At 40.7% G+C, this 21,579-nt stretch overlaps 1 protein-coding gene across 1 annotated transcript in view; it reads right to left on the bottom strand.

Annotated features, from left to right (window-relative positions):
- ZNRF2 (zinc and ring finger 2) overlaps positions 1 to 19,695 on the bottom strand; it is a 104,359-nt gene extending 84,664 nt beyond the window's left edge. Inside the window, exon 1 of the mRNA XM_041727861.1 lies at positions 17,934 to 19,695. Within this exon, the coding sequence (XP_041583795.1) occupies positions 17,934 to 18,390 (457 nt within the window). The 5' untranslated portion in view covers positions 18,391 to 19,695. The remainder of the gene's footprint in view (positions 1 to 17,933) is intronic.
- Positions 19,696 to 21,579: the final 1,884 nt, after the last annotated feature.

Genomic DNA, 21,579 nt, shown 5'->3' with positions numbered 1-21,579 from the left:
GTTCGTATACAGTAAATTTAATTACCTTTTTGGAATCTGTAATAATGGAATTTGTACTAGTATATTCAAACTGAAACTATGGACATGGTTTTATATTTAAAAGCCTTATTATTCAATAGTTTATTTGGAAACTGAAGTCCAAAAAATGAAAGATGAAAGTCATAAAGCTAGTTTTATTTACTTCTAAGTAGAACTTGTTCTGTTATCTGTGACCCTTCCAAAAATATTTAATATATCAGAAGTGAATGCAGCTAACTGTGCTCCAGACTGCTTTTAGGAATTCTGGTCAAGGTCTGTTTACTAGCTTTTTAAAGCACTCTTTCCCAAGGTAGTGCATACACATGCATACATATGTACACACATACACACACGAATATTATTCAGCCATAAGAATGAGATCTTGCCCTTTGCAACATGGATAGACCTGGGTGTAATACTAAGTGAAATAAGACAGAAAAAGATAAATGCTGTATGACTTCATTTATATATGGAATCTAAAAGACAAAAGAATGAGTAAAAAAACAAAACCTAGACTCTTAAATGCAGAGGATTAGTGGCTGCCAAAGAGAAGGTAGACAGCAGGATGGGTGAAATAGGTAAAGGAGATTAGGAGGTACCAACTCCCAGTTCTAAGATAATAAGCTCATGGCAGGGCACCTGGCTGGCTCAGTTGGTAAAGCATTTACTCTTAATCTCGGGGTCATGAGTTTGAGTTGAGTTGTTAGGGGAAGAATTTACTCCAAAATAAAGTCATAGGGATGAGAAGTGCAACACAGGGACTATAGTCAACAATACTGTAAGGGTGTTGTATGGGGACAGTAACTATATTGATCGTGGTGAGCTCTGAACAATGTACACTATTGCTGGATCATTATGCTGTACACCTGAAACTAACAGTGGATAGATATTAATTACATTTAAATAAATGAGCCAATCTCATAGAAACAGAGAGAATGGTGGCTGCCAGGACTGAGCAGTAGAGGAAATGAGAAGATGTTGGTCAAAGGTGCAAGCTTCTAGTTATAAGAAGAAAAAGTTTTAGGGAATTTAATGTACAGTTAATAGTCCTGTATTATAGACTTGAAATTTGCTATGACTGAACATCCAAAATGTTCTCTACACCAAAATAAATGGTAATTATGTGAGGTGATGAAAGTGCTAACTTTATTTTGATAATCAATTTGCAACATAGAATGTATTAAATTATCACACTCTACACCAGAATTTATGTAATGTTATATATTTTTTAAATTTATAAATAAAAACACTCTTTCTCATAATTATTAGAGGACTCCGCAGCTGAGGTGTTGCCATCCTCGTCACCCCCAATCCATGCAGCTTCATATAGAAGGCTAGCACACACCAGCAGATCCTTCTCCTCACATGTCTCAGCTTTGGCAAATCTGGATTCCAGAGACCTGGTATAGCTGGTCTCACTATCACAACAGCCGTAAGAATCCCCTTTTCTGATTCCTCTTGCATAAAGGCTGGAATTTCTTTCAGGCCCAGCTGTTATTCTGGAGTATGGGTAAGCCGTACACAGAACTTAATATGATCCCTGACTCATTTATACTTCTTGGACTTGTATGAAAACAAAAACATGTTATAGGCAAAAAGAAAATTATGCCTGGCCATTGTCTACTTAATTTTTTAAAAGATTTAGACTAAACCAAAAACAATAAAGTTCTGACTCTTGAATCTTTGTTCACCCGCTTATCTACATTCCGCAGACAAGTAAAATTTCCCTCATACTTGGAAATATTTTCCTAAAAATAAGGTTCTTGGAACTTTGTCCTCCTCCTGACAATTGACAATCCACAAATAAATCAACCACTATATCCCACTTTGCTATAGTGAATACCATCTAAAACATTTAATATCATCTAAAAACTTTCCCAATCAGATAACTTAAAATTAAAGAATAGACAAAGTAAGAATAAATTCAACCCTTAATTTTCAAATTAGGTTTATCTTGTATCTGAGATATTTACACAATCACAGCTTCTGCTACGTGCCCATTAGACACTCTTATTCTCAGTTTGAGTGTGCACCTTATAGTGTTGTACAGTAACTGGGGAGGGAGTGGCATGAAGGGACAAAGAGGAGAAATGTGAGCAGAAAGAAAAAATTTCATTAATTTTTCTAATGCCTCCCATTTCTAACTTACTTAACAATTACCCCAAACATGGAAGAGTACATGTTGTATGACTCCATATATACGATGTTCAAGAACAGGCAAAACTAATCGAGATAACAGAAACAGGTAATATGATTCAGCCTTTTGGAAGCTGGGTGGGAATGACTCCAAAGGAGCGTAAGAGAACTCTTGGGTTGAAGAAAATGTTTTCTATTTTGATAGTGTATTACACAGTATATTATTGTCAAATGCATTTGTCAAAACTCTTCAAACTGTACATTTAAGATCTGTGCATTCCAATGTATGCAAATCAATCCTAAGTTTTTAAAAGAAAAAAGTAGTTGCACTGCCATTCGACAAAGCTGTCAGTTCTCAATGATGATAAAATTAGAGAAGGCTCAGGAAAAAAAAAATCAAAACGGTTTAAAAAAAAGATTAGAAAACAATGTGACAATTACTCTGCTTGATGAAAACAGGATCCGTATCTATAACATTCACTCCTTATCAACAACTAGCAAATGGTAGAAGTTTACTACTTTGCTTTACACATTAAATCTCAAGTATAAGAGAACTATACAAAAACATCAGAGAACTATACCAAAAGTAATTTTAAAAAAATGATTTTATTTATTTATTTATTTATTTATTTATTTATTTATTTATTTATTTATGATAGACAGAGAAGAGAGAGAGAGAGAGGCAGAGACACAGGAGGAGGGAGAAGCAGGCTCCATGCCGGGGGCCCGACGGGAGACTCGACTCGATCCCAGGACTCCAGGATCGCACCCTGGGCCAAAGGCAGGTGCCAAACTGCTGAGCCACCCAGGGATCCCACCAAAAAGTAATTTAACTGGACTTGAAAAAAAATGTGTAGACCAATGGTTGTTAATTTAAGGTGAAAGACCTCTTTGAAAATCTGATGAAAACCATGAATTATTCCTCTAAAAAAATTAACATTAACCACAAAATTCTGTATAATTTCAAAAGCTTTGTGGACCACCTGAAGTTTTTCCTACGAATTCAGCAACCAATAGACTATAAGTGAAGAACCTCTTACTATAACTAGACTTTAGTATTTAATATGAATAAAAATGACAACTCTGCTTTGAATTATTCAAGAGACTATCATAATCACTACAATAGGTTTTTTTGTAATCTACCATTTCACTTATTTTTATTGCTTCATAGACTTGGGAAATATTAACTATCTTTCAGAAAAAGATTCTTTTTTTTTTTTTAAAGTAAACTCTACTTCCAATGTGGGACTCGAACTGATGGCTGTGACCTGAAGAGTTTCCACTCTACCAACTGAGCCAGCCAAGCACTCTGAAAAAGAACTTCCTCTAATTCTCTTTTAGATTCAATAGCCAATACATAAAGTTTACTCTAAATATTTTCTTACAGCTTGGTATCATTTTTTCCTCTCCCAGTGATAACTCATTATAAAACCAAAACTACCTCATTTTCCTTAAAGGATACTCAAGAGTTATCATGGCGTGATAGGCAAAATAATGGCCCTCCAAACATGTCTATAGCCTAATCCCTGGAACCATGTTAGGTTACATGGCAAAGTGGAATTAAGGCTGCTAGTCACTGATCTTAAAATAGAGAGATAATCCTAGATTATCTGGGTAGGCCCAACTCAATCACAAGGGTCTTTAAAATGTGGAAGTGAGGCAAGAGAGTCAAAACCAGAAAGATGTCAGTGTGAGAAAACCTGGCCCATGTAACTTCCTCTGAAGGAGGACGAAGGGGTCATATAAACTAAGAAATACAGGTGGTCTCTGAATGCTGGGAAAAAAAACAAGAAAACAGGTACTCCCTTAGAACCTCCAGAAGCAGCCTATCAACACTTTGATTTCAGCCCAGTGACACCTATTTTGTACTGCTGACCTCCGTATCTATACTACATTTGCCCTGTTTTAAGTCACTAGACTGGTGGTACTTTGTTACAAAATCTGCAAGAAACTAATACACATAGTGAAATAAAAAAAATTAAAAAAAAAAAAAAAGCACTCCTGTGATTCAGAGTCATTATGATTTAAACAGCTGAAAAGCCAAATTTCTTAACATCTCAGAGGCTTAGTTTTCTCATTTATAATATGAAAATTACATTCTCGGTGTCTTACAAAATGTTACTTGAAAATAGAGTATGTAAATATGCTTTTATAAACTGTAAAGTATCTATGGGTGTGAACTAGTAATATTATCACACAAGGTAACATTCATGCAGGATATTAAGATATATTCAGTACATATACCACTATACCATTAAGTTCTATAAACAAGGCTTCATTGATACTTATTGAAACTGTATTTCTGAAAAAAATAAATAAAAATAATAAAAAAAAGAAATGATGTATTCCTGAAAGTTTTAGGCCAAAAAAAAATTAGTATTTGAATTTTTAAGAAATCACTTCAATGATAAAAAAAATTTAAGCTCTATGCCCCGTCCCATCAATGGAAAAATTTTAAATATAAGAACTAAGTCTTCTACTCCATACTTCTATATTCCATGAAGAACACATCACATAGCAATTTATAAAGACACTAAACATACAGTAAGTTATTATAATAGGGAATTTAATATTTATAGAATTATGTCACTTGGAGTTATGGTCAATTTTAAATCACCTTAATAAAACAGAAGAGGAATGATCTGGATAAATACAATTCACAGAATTTTTTAATTAGTTATTACCTTTGGACTTCTCTCACCATACTGCCACAACAAATATTCTCTTCCCATTCTTCATTACTCTGAGAGAGTTCAAATGTTCCCCAAAAATGGGACAGAGACAAATGGGGGCTTATATAATTTAAATCCCTATGAAACTAGATCCAATATGTGAGACAGCTAAAAATCATCCAAAAGAATCTTGCCATTAACAAAGGCCCTTTCAGGGTGCCTGGGTGGCTCAGATGGTTAGGCTTCTGCCTTTGGCTTAGGTAATGATCTCAGGGTCCTGGGATGGAGCCCTGCCCCAGGCTCCCTGCTCAGTGAGGAGTCTGCTTGTCCCTCTCCCTCTGCCTCTCATGCTCATGCTGCTCATACTGTCTCTGTCTCAAATGAATGAATAAATAAATAAATAAAGGCCCTTTCTTCTTCATCTATAGGAAGCAATAGACTTTTACATGGCATTTTAATTTAAATTCATAACCCTGTACCGTTACAATTGACACAATAAACCTAATTCATAAAAATTTAATCTTATAAATCAATAACCTGGGAGGAAATATTTAAAATATATAAACAACCAAAAACTAATCTGTAGAATATATAATGAACTACAAATCAATATTAAATAGATAACAAAACAAAAAAAATGGACAAAGTCAACAAGTAGGCAATTCAAAAAAGAAATATATGTGGCTAATAAAAAACACATGGAAAAGTGCTTATTTTCAATAGCAATTAGGAAATGTAAATCCAAATTTTTCATCAACAGAAATGTAGGAAAATACTAACATCTAGTACTAGCAAAGTTAGTGCAAAATAGATTTTGTAGTGCCTCTGAGGGATATCTATTAAAATTAGATATCTAAAAAAAAAAAATTAGATATCTATTCAATATCTATTAAAAACTAAAGAGTGTATACCATTCAACCAGAAAATTCTACTTCTAGGTATCTGTTGTATAATGAAGAATTTGTCTGGTCTTTGTTCCTGGGTTCCTGGCACAGAGCTTCTAAAGCCCTTGGAATTTCCTGAGTGATAAGAATGTCTTCACTATTCATGAGCCCCCTGGGATCACATGTGACTTTATGCTGCTAAGACAATTCAGAATAGAGGCTAGTCACCAGAAAAACCAACCCTAAAAGAGTAAAGGCTTGAGGGGGTGATGAGCCAGGCCAACCTCTAGAGAGGAGAGGGAGTCAGAGACTGAGTCCAATCATGTGGCCAATTTTTTAAACAACCACATCTACGTAATAAAACTCAAATAAAAAAGTCTGGACACCTAGGCTTTGGGAAGCATCCTAGTTTGTGTATCCATTATTGTGTCAGGAGGGTGACCAGCCTGATTCCATAAGGAGAAAGGCAGGAAAGCACTGTATTCAGGATCCTCTCAGATCTTACACTGTGTCTCTTCATTTGGCTGGTTCTACTTTATAACCTTTATAATAAAACTATAATCCTGAGTATACCATTTTCTTGAGTCCTGTGAATTATTCTAGTCAATCATCAAACTGGAGAAGTCATGGGACCTCCCCTCCCACCTGTTCCTCCAAATTTTGGAAGTACAGGTGGCCTGGGGACCCCAAAATGTAGCTGAATCTGAAGTGAGAGTAGTCTTCTCAGGACAATGCCCTTAAACCTGTGGAGTCTGACATAAATTCCAGATGTTTGGTGTCATAATAGTACCCATCTGAGAAAAATCTGTACATATGCATATGTTGATAAAGACGGTTTTTACAGCATTAGAAAAGTATAAACACCTAAATGTGTACCAACAGAAGAATGGTTAAACTACAGCACATGCTTATTATGGAATAGTTAAGAATGCAGCAGTTACAGAGAAGAGTTATACTTCTACGTCCTGCCACATAAAAAAAACTTCTAAACCCAGTGGTTTTAGGAGAATATAGTGTGACCATGTTCTTGTCAATAAGTCTCTATCACAAAATTTCATACAAATGAAACTGTCTTCCTCTGTAAGTATGTAAGTCAATTTACCAAAAGGTTAGGAAATACACATACAAAAGATAATAATAGTAACATCTGGGAATGAATGGGATCACCAGAGAAGATGTGAAAGTGACTTTCATCTGAATTGTTGAAATTTATAGAAATGGATTCATATTTCTAAGGCAATTAGAAAGAAGAGGACTTCAAGTTAAGGATAACTGCCTGAACACGTTTAACAGCCCCTCTCAGCTCAAACATCTTTCAAAAATAATTACAAAATTACAAAAATTAATAATTACAATAATACTACAAAATTAATAATATTTTTTAAAGAAAATAAATCTATAAAAGGATAGAGAGAGAAAAAAGGATATCATTAGACTACGGAAAGAAAATGAGTGGTAACTCCTTGCAGAATTAGGAAAGCAGACAAGCAACCTATTCACAGGACGCACAAGAAGTGGCAGGCACAAGAGAACTAAAGAGAGAAGATTCACTCCAAGTCTCTTATTCTCCCTGACTTCCAGCAACTAGGCAGTTGTTCCTCCTTAACGCTGGCATTAGACTGAAGGTTTGTTAATTGGAGAAAGAAAAGTTTCTGGACTTGGGGATAATAGGAATAAAGGCAGAGGTATCTACTGATAATGAATATGGAAATTATAATACCAATTGAGTGTTAACACTCCCAACTTTCTTCTCACTCTGCTCCTAGAAGTATAAAAAGTTTGTCCTCCAGGCAAAAAGAGAAAGAGAGAGAGAGAGAGAGAGACCACTCTGGAAAATATGACCAATCCAAAGAAAAAGGCAATAATTTAATTCTTAGGAATTTCTTAATTCCTCAGAAAAAGGGCCCAGATAACTCTATATGCACAGACTGCTTCCAATGAATTTTGAATGCTTAAAATAATAAATGAGCCAATGATTACCAAACATTTGAAGAAAGAACCTAATGAAAACCTGAAGCCAAACAAAGAGAAAAAGCAACTGGGAAGCAACTCTCAAGTAATTGGGAGGGGAAAAAACAAAAACAAAAACAAAAAACAACAACGAACCAACCCAAATGCATACACAAAAACATTAATATCCTAAGAAAAAGGTATTGTACCCACAAAACAAGAACAAAATGTATGAAAAAGTTCACAATAAAAAGAAGCTCTTGGAAATTTTAAAAGATTACAGAAATAAACAACAGGGTCAGAAGATAAAAGTTGAAGGAAAAACTCCCATAAAAAGAAAAATAAATAAATAAAGCAAAAGATCACTCTAAGTGTCCAACACTAAAATAATGAGAAAAGAAAATGGCAGAAGAAATAATCACAGAAATAATTCCAAAGGGCAGCTTGGGTGGCTCAGCAGTTTAGCACCGCCTTCAGCCCAGGGTGTGATCCTGGGGACCAGGAATCAAGTCCCACGTCAGGCTCCCTGCATGGAATCTGCTTCTCCCTCTGCCTGTGTCTCTGCCTCTCTCTCTCTCTCATGAATAAATAAATAAAATCTTAAAAAAATAATATTAATAATTCCAAAAAACTACCCCAAATGAAAGAGTTAGCAGGTTGAGAAGGCCTATCAAGAGTGGATGAGTGGTAGGAAATATCAGAAAGGGAGACAGAACATAAAGACTCCTAACTCTGGGAAAAGAACTAGGGGTGGTGGAAGGGGAGGAGGGCGGGGGGTGGGGGTGAATGTGTGACAGGCACTGATGGGGGCACTTGACGGGATGAGCACTGGGTGTTATTCTGTATGTTGGTAAACTGAACACCAATAAAAATAAATTATTAAAAAAAAAAAAAGAGTGGATGAGTGGATGAACATAGATCCATCCAAGACTTATAATGCTGTTTTTCTACGTAATGCTGCTTTATGTTGTATTTTTATCATTTGCAACTGAAAAAGTCTTAAGACTCTATGACCACAACGCAACACTTCTAGGTAACTAGAAATAACAAGAGGATAGCAAGAACCACAGCAGCAAATTTACCAAAGATGTTAAAGCCACACACTTTAATATAACTCCCAGGTTAAAAAAAAAAAAATCTTCATTAAGAAAATTATTCCTCAAGAGAGTTCATTTACTTAATGACAATGAAAATACTTAGTATCTAAAGCTACGGAAAGTGACTCGATGTACCAAGGAGTAATCATTGCCTTAGTGCTTTTATCGTTAAAAAAGAACAAATGAAAAGTAAAATGAACTAAGAAGAGTGAGGCCCCTCTGGCTGGCTCAGGCAGTAGAGCATGCAAACTCTTAACCTCAAGGCCATGAGTTCAAGCCCCCATGTTAGGTGGTTAGGTGTAGAGATTACTTTAAAAAAAAAAAAAAAGAAAGCAGCAGCTAGAAAGGGCAAAATTAACTTCACAAAATGAGAAAGAAAATAACAGTACTAATGACATTTAAAAATCAATAATAAAAGTGGTAAGATTTATCATTCAAACCAAAAGCTGAGTCTGAAAAGAATTACATGCAATAACTATGTATAGTATATGGTTTCTCTGTTCTATTTTTCTCAGCTAACATATATACAAATAGAATAAATTTATAAATTATCACAGATTAATCGCAATTCCAACAAAAACTGGGATATACAAGATGGTCAGAATTTATTAAATTCAAACGATGGAATATACTTATTCTTTTTTGATACGCTAAACTTACTGCTAAAAAAAAAGGAACACTGAATAGAATAATGACTGATAGATACTACTCAAAATGCACCTATGAACCTGCCCTTTAGTATTAAAAACCTCACTAGAGTTTTCATGGGGAGGGGAAAAAAAAAATTAGAAACTCCTGAAATTATACTCTGCTTGAAGAAGCTGCGCTTTCCAAAGGACAGTTCAGCAACAAAGATCAAATGCCTTGAACAAATATGCATATCTTTGGTTCTAACAATCCCACACCTCTGATAAATTTTTAATAAGTAACTGGAGAGACCTAAACATTTGCACACCAGGATTTTGACAGCACTAGTACCCAATAGTGCCCAAACCATATAAACTCCACCTCCCCTTGCACTCCTTCAACAGCTCATCCAGTTGGCTCCATATTCCAAGAATAGGACATCCAGAGTCTGGCCACTCCTCACCACCTCCAGTGCCACCACCCTGGTCCAAGCCACTGTTATAGTTTGCCCTGATTTTTTAACTCCTTTGCCTGACTCTTGCCCTCTAGCGTCTGCTCTCACCCTGTGGCCAGGGTAATCCTTTAAAAGCCCGAGTCCAGTTACGTCAGTCTTCTGCTCAGAAAACTCTCAAATGCTTCCCCATCTCTTTCTAAAACAAGTCAAAAAGACAGGTCCGTGGTTCGAGGCATTTTATGATTCTGCCCCATCCCACTCCTCTCTGCTCCCATCTACAACCCTCTGCCAGCTACACTGGTTTCACAGCTGTTCGCACCTCACATCAGGTACACTCTTTCCTCTGGACCCTTCTAGTTACTGTTCCTTCTGCTTTTCCTTTAGAGATCCCTCATGGCTTGCGTCCTCCCCTCTGCTTGAATGTCAACCCTGTCAGTGAGATTATCTTCCAAACACTATTTAACACAGGGACAAGTCTCCACCCCACAATCTCTGCCCACCTTCCCACTCCATTTTTCCCAATCACATTCAACACTCTATAGCACACGATATATTTTTACTTGTTTACTCTCTCGCTCAAGTAGAATATAAGGTCCATGAAAGCAGGGATATGTGTTTAAGTTCTTCACTTCTGTATCCTTAGAGCAGTGCACGACAAAGTGGGTCCTCATTAAATATTTACTGAGTGAATTTTGGAACACTGAGCCGTCCTTAAAAACCATGTCATATAAAAAAATCTCAAGGTCACAGAAGAAACTGATAAAGTGGAAAGAGCATGTCATCAAAAAATATCTAACCCATGGATCAAAGAAGAAATCACAAGAGAAATCAGACAATATTTTTAACTACATGCTAATAAAACCACTTCAAAATTTGTGGGATTCAGCTAAAGCAATTCTCAGAGGAAAATCTGTAGCTTTCAAATTTTACATTAGAACATCAGAAAAGTTTAAAATGAAAAGAATATTCCAAATTTTTATCTAAAACATATATATGAAAAAGTAGACAGAGAAAGACAATTACTATATGATCTCACTCATATATGAAATTTTAAAAACAAAACAGAGGACCATAGAAGAGAGGAAAAAATAAGATGAAATCAGAGAGTGACATAAACCATAAAAGATTATTCTTTATTTTTTTAATTGTGTTTGTTTATTCATGAGAGACAGAGAGAGAGGCAGAGACACAGGCAAAGAGAGAAGCAGGCTCCACGCAGGGAGCCCGATCGGACTTGGTCCCGAGACTCCAGAATCACACCCTGGGCCAAAGGCAGGAGCTTAACTGCTAAGCCACCCAGGCATCCCAAAAGATTCTTAATCACAGGAAACAAACAGGGGACACTGAAGGGGAGAGGGTGGGGGGATGGGGTAACTGGGTGATGAACGTGAAGGAGGGCACGTGACATAATAAGCACTCAGTGTTATATAAGACTGAAGACCTCTACCTCTGAAACCAATAATATATGTTAACTAACTGAATTTAAATAAAATTTTAATAATAAACTTAAAGAAAAAGTAGACATCAACATTTGATTCTGGTTATTTCTGGCTATAAGATTACTAGTGATTTGCTATTTCTTTTGTGTGTTTTTCAGTGTTTTCTGTATTTTAGTCTTCTCTAGTGAACATGTATTATTTTTATGATAAAAAACATTTCTATCAACTTCTTTTCCTTGGGTTCAATTCTGATCACTGTCCCCTACTCTGCTTTTCTCTTAAAATTCTCGCTCGCCAGGATTCCATGCTTGCTCCTCCTCAATTTATATTCATCCCTTAGTAATCTCATCCATTTTTTGGCTTCACTTAAAATCTGCTAATTGGCTATTTCTCAAGTTTTCGTAACGTACTAAATTACTGATGTGTATTTCCAATTGCTTAAAGGATGCTTCCAGATGGAAATCCCATAGCCACTCCAAATTTAACAGGTCTGAAAGAACTCTTCATTTCCTAAATTTTTTTCTTTCTTTTTGTATTTTTAATACTGGTTAATGACATCACTATGCATCCAGGTTTCTCAATCCTATTCAGTTTTACCTTAGAAATCTCACTCAAATCCAACTTTTCCTCTCCTCCACAATGCCATAATCTCAATTTAGGTGTCTTCCACCAACGATAGTCTAAAAGAGTCCTAGCTTATCTTCCTGCTACCTCTCTCTTAACAGGCAATTTAATCATGATCAGCGGAGCTCTCACAGTGTCACAGGCAGAGCACTGCAGTAATTTCTCAGGAAGGTTGCCATCCATACAAACTACGACTGGAGTGGGGCCTACTTTTAAAACTTAAGTAAAAAAAAAAAAAAAAAAACTTAAGTAAAACAAAGGTATAGCACTATAAAAGCCTTCAACAAATGGCCCAAACTAACTTTTCTAGTTTCATGTTCTCATCAGTCCTCCTTACACCCTACAACCCAGACACATTTAACTTTTCAATATGCCTTATCAAAATCCAAGGCTTTTGTGGATTCTTCCTTAGTCTGCAGTGTGCGGCAACCCCCCCCCCCCCCCCCCCCCCCCCCCCCCGCCGCCCGCCGCCCCCCCTCCCTCCCCCAGGGTACAATTGCTAAATCCTTACAGCTCAAATGTTATCTGCCTCTGTGAAGTGTTCCCTACCCGGGACAAGGAAATCTTACAAAGCTTTCTGCTAATAGCCCTACTGTAGCACTTGTTACAATGCATAATAACCTCAAATTCAAATGAGACCTGAGCAAGCACAGGAGAAGCTTGGTTTGCACCCCTGAAAACTACAATGCCAGCCCTTTAAGAAATAAATTCATGTTTACTAAAGCAACATTTACCACATGCATTATTACAACTTTCCCACAGTAAATAAAAAACGAGTTTAAAAATACAGTTAGAATAGTTGCATGTTTAGCAGTCAACCTAAGTCTATAATCAATGTGGTAGACTTTAGGATGGCCACACATGATCCCTGCCTTCTGAAATTAACACCTGTCATTCTCTTCCCTCCAGTCTAGCAGGACCTGTGACTTGCTCCCAACCAGTGGTTGCAGCAAAGCAATGGGCTTTATGTAAGTACATGTACATATTTACGTAAGAGTGTAACACCAGCTCACCCTGCTAGACCATCTCCTTTGCTGGCTTTAAAGCAGCAAGTCATGAGCTTAGTAATCATGAGGAAATGAATTCTGCCAACAACTTGGGGGGGTAGGGGAGGCCTCAAAAGCAGACCCTTCCCCAGGTGAGTCGCGAAATAGCAACCCAGTCCTGGCATACCTTTATTGCAATCTTGCAGAAGACCTAAGTTAAACTGAACCCAGACTCCTCATCCACAGAAACTGAAATAATAAATGTGTTGTTTTGGACAGCAAAATTTATAACAATTTCTAATAAGCAGCATAGAAAACTTATATAATCAGAACCTGATATTTCTGAACCCTTTGCTGTTTACACAAAAGACACGTTTTCCCCAATTTCTAAGCACTTAAACACAGAACTTAATTCATTAGTTAATACCAAATGCACGCACAGTTAAAACATTTAAGAAGTACTTTGCTTAAAAAAAAAAAAAAAGAAGTACTTTGCTACATAAAACTGTTCCTATACTTCTTTCTTTTAACCCATTTGCTAATATACCCAGGATATGCAGTAAGTATAACATTAAGGCAATTCTCCTTATAAACACAGAATAAAAAGTAAATATTTTAAAAGCTGGTATCTAATTAACAGTATTGGTAACTGGTTACCAGGCAAAGCAATCAAATTGGAAAGGGCTGGGGCCTTGCTGGAGGCACTATCTTTAGTATGATGACTGGCTTTGCAATTAGCAAAGCATCATAAGTACTTAGGTCAGGCACCTTTCATATCAGATGATGCCCAGTGCAACACAAACCATTCCTTCCTCCAGCCCACTTTCTACCCTACAGACAAGAGAATTTTCAGGGAAAATAAAAGATCAAAAAATAAAGCTGGGGGGGGGGGGGGGGGCAGAAAAGACCATTTCAAAATATTCCCAAAGCAGAAACTTCCAGGACAATGTCCACACTTTACCCTAACAAAGCATACAACATTAGATATCTCCTATAGTGTTTTAAGATATGTGGGATTACAGGTGAGAAACATTAGCCACCAGAGTTCTTGTTCTTTCCGGCAGGGACAGGGGTAATGTTTAGAAGTGTAACTTTTCTTAGGAAGCAGCAGATTTCTCTTCTGCCACACTGCATAAAGGTTTTCAACTGAATAAAAGAAAATTCAGAAACAGAAAGTAGATTAATCACCATATCCCAAATTCAAATATTTTGGCACTAAGTACTGGAAAAAAAGGTAATGACCGAGAATAATTCAGGAACAACGGAGAAAATGCACTACCTTCAAAACCTGCATCTTTGGGCAGCCCGGGTGGCTCAGCGGTTTAGCGCCGCCTTCAGCCTGGGGCCTGATCCTGGAGTCCCAGGATGGAGTCCCACATCAGGCTCCCTGCATGGAGCCTGCTTCTCCCTCTCCTGTGTCTCTGCCTCTGTCCCTTTCTCTCTCTGTCTCATGAATAAATAAATAAAATCTTAAAAAAAAAAAAAAAAACCTGCATCTTTCTTGAAAATTCAGAGAAATAAACCTATCTAGAAATACAGATTTAATTTAAAACATTCCGTTTTAAGAGATAAGCCACACTCCTTCAACATAAGGAAGCATGTTTCTTAAGTAACAGGAGGCGCCTGAATTAGCCTACTGAAACACTCAAGGACACACCAGACCCAAACAAACTCAAGCCATTTAGGAGAAGGCCAAGAGCAATCGAGTACCACCAGTTACCTGTCTAGATCAATTCATTCTACATTTTCACTTCTTATAACCATGGACTGGTTATAAGAGAAGCCCACATGATTTCTGTAGATGCAGTCTCCATTCACTGGTATATTTTTTCATAGTCCAATTTACCTTCCCCATCCTTGCTGGATCGATCATTAAAGAATCCACCCATAATAACTGATTTTATGAACATTAGCAACTTGATAGTGGACAAAATGTAGACATAAAATAAAGGCCCCCAAATCCTAAAATACCACCAAGGCTTTTAAATAGTAGCCTATGTATTACCAAAGGCCTGTTTTAAAACAAAGAGAAGGCGTTTGTTCACTTTAATAGTATTAGACTCAGCAGTCTGAAAGAACAAAAATAAGAAAAATCCTTCATTTCTAGGAAATTTCTGTACACTAAAATATCTGGATTAAGCACCTCTCTTCTGTTTCTCTCCAGAGAACTGAATAATAATATATACAGCTAAAATATACTCAAAACCAACACAGAAAACCTTATATCAATTTGGTAATTCATTATCATGAAACTAGTAACAATTCACCTTGCTAGGCTACTGTGAAAGAGAGAGAGGTATGCTGTTTAGGTTTTCCTTTTCTATAAATTACATGGCAGGCCCAAAAGAGAAGAACAATTTTGAATCTTATTAGTACCATATTTTCTTAGTACAAAATAACACAAATATCAATTAAAAGAAGTCTTACAAAATTACAGCAAAACATCCCACTAATTCGGAAATAATTCCTTTTCTCAATTTTCAGAGGGAATTACTTTATATATGCCCAAACATGCATACAATTTATAACTGAATACATTAATACTATAAATACATACTAAGAAATTAAGTCAATGGGAAGTATAATCAAGCTTAATTTTTTAAAATAAGGTTTCATCATCTGAAAATAAAGATTCGTCAACTGGCTTCCTAAATCTCTGGATGAGAAGTATTTGTCTATTAAGTTTCCCTGATAAACCTGCCCATTGAAATAGAAGTAAAAATCTCATGAAAGCATATGCCTGTAGGAAGATGCGTTTTTACATAGGAGTATTCCATCTCCCTGTGTCAACTTGGATTTAAGGTACCTGCATATTGATTTGTTCTTATCATACATACAATGGGAATAGGTAATTTCTCTGAACCCCTTCCAGGCTCTCTCAACTGGAGTTCCTCATCTGAACTACCAAACACAGAGTATTTGACTGTTTTCTCAAATTTCAGAAGAATGACACATACCTAGAATCATTCTAAATGCAAAGGAGAAAAAAGTTAATTAGCTGCATACAATAGATGCCTTAGGACATTAAGGGCTCTATTCTCTACAGAGACCTGGTTAGGAAAGGCTGCCACAAGTTCTACAGCGTCACTGTACTATTAGCTCCAATCATCCTAACCCTGAAAGTACAAAAAGAACTAAGTGCACAAAACTAGGAACTTAAATTTTAAAAAAAAGGCTAAGTTTACTTTACTTCTACTCTTACGAACTAGGTCTTTTTCATTTGCTAACTTACCATGAATAGCAGGAATATCAACTATTTGCCCACCCCACCCCCCACTCTGAATGGAAGGTATTTATTTTCAGAAAATAAATCCATACAGATATACTAACTCTTTGTTAAGGGTAATTATCAGCCAATTAGGAAAAATATAGTAATCAGTGTATTAAAGAAATAAGATAATAATTTGACAAGCTTTCTTATTCCTTTAGCAAGCTTTTAAATATACCTTTTGATGATCATAACTGCTAAATGCAAATTTTCACTTTAAAAAGATATTTTTAAAAACCAGCTTATCCTTTATTCTTGCACTAATCTTCCATTCTCAAGAAACTGTCTTTTGTTATTCCTCAGTGTAGTGACTGACTACGACTACAGCTGTGTTAAGATCAAACTAACCTTCAACTGCATTAATTATGCTCCAATCACAGTAAGAACAGCACCAGTTCTTTTTCTCAAAAATGCAAGATGGTTTTTAATGACGCAATTTTAGGAGCGTCGATATTTCTATTTTCATAGCAAAATTATAACAAGTAATTCAAGTAAAGAGTTGTTCTAGATTGAATGTGCAAGGCAGCATAAATGACATGAAAAAAACGAAACCTGACATTCCCATTTTCAATTTGCCAACATGAATATTGAAAGCACAGAACATGAGAACAGATAAATTACTGAACATTCCACTTGACCAACTCAAATTTCTCACCTCTGTGGGGGAAAAAAGGGCTACAAAAATGGAGGCAATGCTTTTCTCACTGCTCCGGCTGTGCTCACTTGTGAATTCATGTAAGATCACAGTACACAAGGCAATGATATGGGGATGTTCACCTACTACTATAGTCAGCGCCCCCGACCAGATCAAACTTCCAATTTCTTCTCACCAACTGGGAAGGGGGGGGGGGGGTGTCTTGATTCGTTTACGATGCTAACCGTTTTTAAGGCAGAGTAAATCACTATAGAACAGGACTCAAGAGGCCAAATCCAGTTTCCTCTGATCAAGTGCACCCTTCCTGTTTCCACACAGAAGCTCATCGTTTTGCCGTTGAAAATTTCCAGTCACCACAAAGTGACTTCTCCTCAACTCCTAGTCAGCACTGCTTTCCAGTAAAAGCGCCTGCCTATGCTTTTCACCGCGTCTTTTGGGCGGAGTTCTGGTCATCGGGCTTCCCTCGGAGAAACTGCGTCCAATGTTTCAAACGCCCCGGTCCGAGCGACTCAAACCCGCGTCTCCCACCGCACGCGCGGCCGACCCAGCCTACGCGGTAGGTGGGGCTGTTTACAGAGGCTTCGGGGCTACGGCTGCGTGAACAGTCGGACTCCCTCCTTTCTCAGACACCCCTACGTTCCTTCGACACGCTCGGACGGACTCTCGGCCTTTTTTTTTTTTCTTTTTTCTTTCTTTTTTTTTTTTTTTTTTAAAAAAAGCTCACCGCTCGGGTCCCCAGTTATAAAGAACTACGTTAGGCAACCAGCCGGTCTTCTCCCGACTTCCTGATCCTCAGAGCTACAAAAGCACGAGGGCTGGCGCCTCGGTTTGCTGGAGAAACAACCTTTGCTCCATTCACCCCGGGGGGTGGGGGGGGGACGCAGGGCTTCCCCAGCGGGGGCGCCCCGGGGTCGCACAACCGACGCCCAGGGAGGGGGCGGCGCGCGCGGGGCTACGCGGCGACCCCCCGCCCCCCCCACGCGCCCCCGCCCCCCCCCCGCCCTCCCCCTCCCCGAGCGGTGGGCGAGCCGGGCCGCGCGGCTGAGGTGAGGGGGGGCAGCGGCGCGGGCGCGGGCGCGGCCCCGGCCCACGTGCAGGGAGAGGCGCGGAGAGCCGGGCGTACCTCCGAACATGTGCGGCGAGAGGTGAGCCGGTAAGGAGCCGATCACCAGGCGCGGCCCGCCGGGGCCCCCGCCCGCCGGCCGGTCCCTGCCGCCGCCGCCGCCGCCGTCCTCGGGGCTGCTGTGCACCGAGTCCTGCGAGCCGTACGGGCCGCTGCTGCTGTTGGGGATGCTGAAGGACGACTGCGCCGCGCGGGCCGCCGCCGCCACGCTCCCCACGGCCCCGCCGAGGGAGCGGCTGCGCGGGGCCGCCGAGGCCGCCGCGGCGCCGCCCGAGCCGCTGGGCTGGTGCGCGCCCGGCACCTGAGCCGGAAACCGCGCCGCGGCCCGCGCGCCGCCGCCGCCGCCGCCGCCCGCCGTCCCGTTGGTCCCTCCGCCGCTGCTGGAAGGTAGATCCGAGCCCGAGTAGGCGCGGGTGCGGCCGTTAGCGGCGGCCGGGCCGCTCTGCTTGGCGCCCATGTCCGCCCTGCCCCGGGCCGGGAGGGCGGGAGCGAGCGGGCAGGGCCGAGGCGCCGCGGCCGGCGCTGCCACCAGCCCGCACGTCCAGGGCCGCCGCCCGGAGCCCCGAAGGGCGGTCGGCGCCCGGCGCGCTCCTGGGCTCGCGGGGCGGGGGCGGGGGCGGGGGGCCCGCCGAGGCCGCGGAGGGGAGGCGAGGGCAGCAAGGAGGTCGCGCCGCGGCCGGCTCAGGTGGCGCTGCGGCGGCCGCCGGTTTCGGTTCTGAGGCGCCGCGACGGGCCGCTGCCGCTCTCTGCCGCCGTCGCCGCGCTCTGCGCTCCGGGCCTCGGTACCGCCTCCTCCCGGGCGGCCGCAGCCACCGCCGCCATCCTCCGGCTCACACGGCGGCGGCTCGCGGCTGAGGGGGAGGCGCCCGCCCAGACTCCGCCGGGGCCACCTTCCCTCCTCCCCCCAGCCACCCAGCTGGTATTAACGGAGGAAAGAGGAAAAAAAAAAAAAAAAAACGGGCGGCGCGTGAGGGGAGGACGGAGGAGGGGAGGGGAGGGAGGGGCGGCGCGCGCTTCCCGGCAACCGTCGCCGCACTCCCCCCTGCGAAGGAGGGGCGCGGGGGGCGGGGGGTTGTGGGCCCCGGGGGTGGGGGCGCCCGGCCGGGGAGGAGGCGCCCCGGCTCGCACCGGAAGGCCGAGGAGCAGCGCGGCTCCAAAGTGCACCCGGACTCGGGTGTTTGGGTCGCGGGCGGGCGGCCCCACCCCCGCCCCCTCGCGCCGCCCCGCGGATTGGCTTCCGCCGGCCCGGCCCCGCCCCCCGCGGCCGCGGCCTGCCCGCCCCGCCCCGCCCCCGCCAAGGTACAGCGGTGTGGTAGGTGCTGCGGCCCGTGGGCTCGGTGACGGACAGGCCGTTGGCCCCGCCCCCTCCGCCACCGCGGGGCCGAAGCCGATTGGACGGACGGAGCCCCTCGGGGCGCCAACCAGAAGGCGGCCCCTCCCCTCGCACGTGGCCCTGGGACCCTGGATGAGACCGCGTCTCGCAACTTGTGGTTTTCCCTGCTGGGGGGTTGGGAGGGGTCTGTCTCCTGGGTCCCGAGCCTTCGGTTTGCGGGGGGAGGGGTGTTTGCGGAGGTTCTTCCATGTTACTCAGAGCGTGTCTTTTAAATAAAACAGAAGCTCAGCGATGTTGATGATAAAAAACTAAACAGCAAAAACATAAATAACCCAAGAGGGCAGAAGCCAACTCAGATCTTCACTAGACTCACCCCCATGAAACTGACCGTTGGGGGAAGCGTAGTGGGAAGAACTAAAGATAATCCAGCCTGACCTTCGGGTGCAAAACGAAAACTGTGATGCAGAGAAAGCTGCACCTGATTTAGGACCATCTGGGGTCTAGGTCTGGGATCAGAACTGAATTACGTGTCGTGAACAAACTTTACCGTTTTGGGCTTTAGTTTCCTGACCGGGGATGTTTATATTAAATTCCTAGGGCACCGGCAGCTTTAAAATCCTGTGGTTTCTCTAGGGTCACCTGGCTGGCTCAGTGAGTAGAGTAATGAGACTTTTGATATCTGGGATGGGGGGCCCCACTTTGGGTGTAGAGATTACTTAAACTTTATAAATAATAATAAAATCCTATAATTTCTCTAAAATGGAAATTAGCAAAATTTCCTGAGGAGCTAACAAACTGATAAGTTAAAGAATTTCTTTTTCTTTTTTCTTTTTTTAGAATCCTCAGTTCATTTCTGTTATGTAGTATCTTGGTGGCAGAGCATGGTCTGGATATGCATTTTGAAAATGCCTGAAGTATCCACTATGTGAAAATAATAACTGATATTTTTGTACAAGCTGCACAAATAAATAACTTATCTTTTTTCCACATTTGTAATGTCATTTGTGTGATGATTTTCATCGTCCAAAAATGAGAATCAAGTTTTCAAACAAAAGTGAAGAATATGTAGATATAGATGCATTGTGTGTGTATATAAAACATGTTTGAGAAAGTATATGCATGTGTTTATTAATATATATCAGTATCTGAGAATGGAAAAACAAAGTGACTCAATGCAAACCTAAAAAAATCTTTCATCCTGTGTGTGAGCTTACTGAAACCATTGTTTACTCGGTAAGCAGAGAAAAATTTGAAAGGCTAAAGTGGTTACCAGAATGACAAGTTCTAATTCAAGAAGGTATTTAGTGATATGATGTGATCTAGCTTTTACTGAATGAGGCCTTCAGTGTAAAACTCTGGTACAGGAATATAGAAAAGTAACACACTATGATTTTAAAAAGGGAGTAAAAGACTGTTTGCAAGTTTCTGAGGAGCTGACAACTGATAAGTTAAAGAATTTCACATTCATCATTATATATGCATTTTAAAAGTTTAGGTGCCTATAACATGGAGCAAATGCCATTCAGTAGTTAAAACTATTAAATGTAAAGATTTATCGATAAAACCGTATGAGTCTTAGTTGTATCCAGATTTTGTTATATTTTGCTTCATCACAACCAAACTTATATTTTAAAATCATTTTTATTTAGATGCTAATAACATGTCAAAGCATGCAACATTTATTCCTAGCTAGGGAAAAAAAATCCACCCCTTATAGAACCAGGTTTCTAACATTCATCACACCCACAACAGCTAGAATTTTACATGTTTGAGCATTGATTTATGTCCCTACCTCACAAGACTAAATTTCATGATTGGATGTAAGGCGTGTGTTTTTTTGCTCACCATTGCCAGTACTTGGCACACAGTAGCCTCTAGGTGAATATCTATTGAATAAATGAGTGGCCAGAAAAGTCATTTACAGCCTGAATGTTGGACATAAGAGAATAGAAATTGAAGCTGATCATTAAGCTCATAATTACGTGTTTTGTGTGACTCTGTACCAGGCATCTTAGGACAAGATAGGCTACACCGTGGAATCAAACTCTGAAACCTGAGGGCCATGATGCAAGGAAAGCACGTTGTGAGCTCACCTCGTCTGCCCTCTCATCTCTCTTCAGATGGTTCCCCACCTTCATGGCAATCTTGGGTTTCTCTTCAAAGTGGTGGCTTAGGGACCCATGCTCTTATGTAGCATCTCAGCAGGCCCCAGACTCCTCACAGAGCCTTCTCTAAATCCTGTGTGCCTGGCTGGCCAGAGGAAAAGGGCAGCAATTGAAAGAAGTTTCAGCCAGGCCTGGAAGGGTTTGCGTC

The sequence above is a fragment of the Vulpes lagopus genome, chromosome 13, assembly GCF_018345385.1.
Source record: "Vulpes lagopus strain Blue_001 chromosome 13, ASM1834538v1, whole genome shotgun sequence".
Taxonomy (NCBI): domain Eukaryota; kingdom Metazoa; phylum Chordata; class Mammalia; order Carnivora; family Canidae; genus Vulpes; species Vulpes lagopus.
The sequence above is the reverse complement of the archived record's forward strand: the minus strand, read 5'-3'. Positions and strand labels throughout refer to the sequence as shown.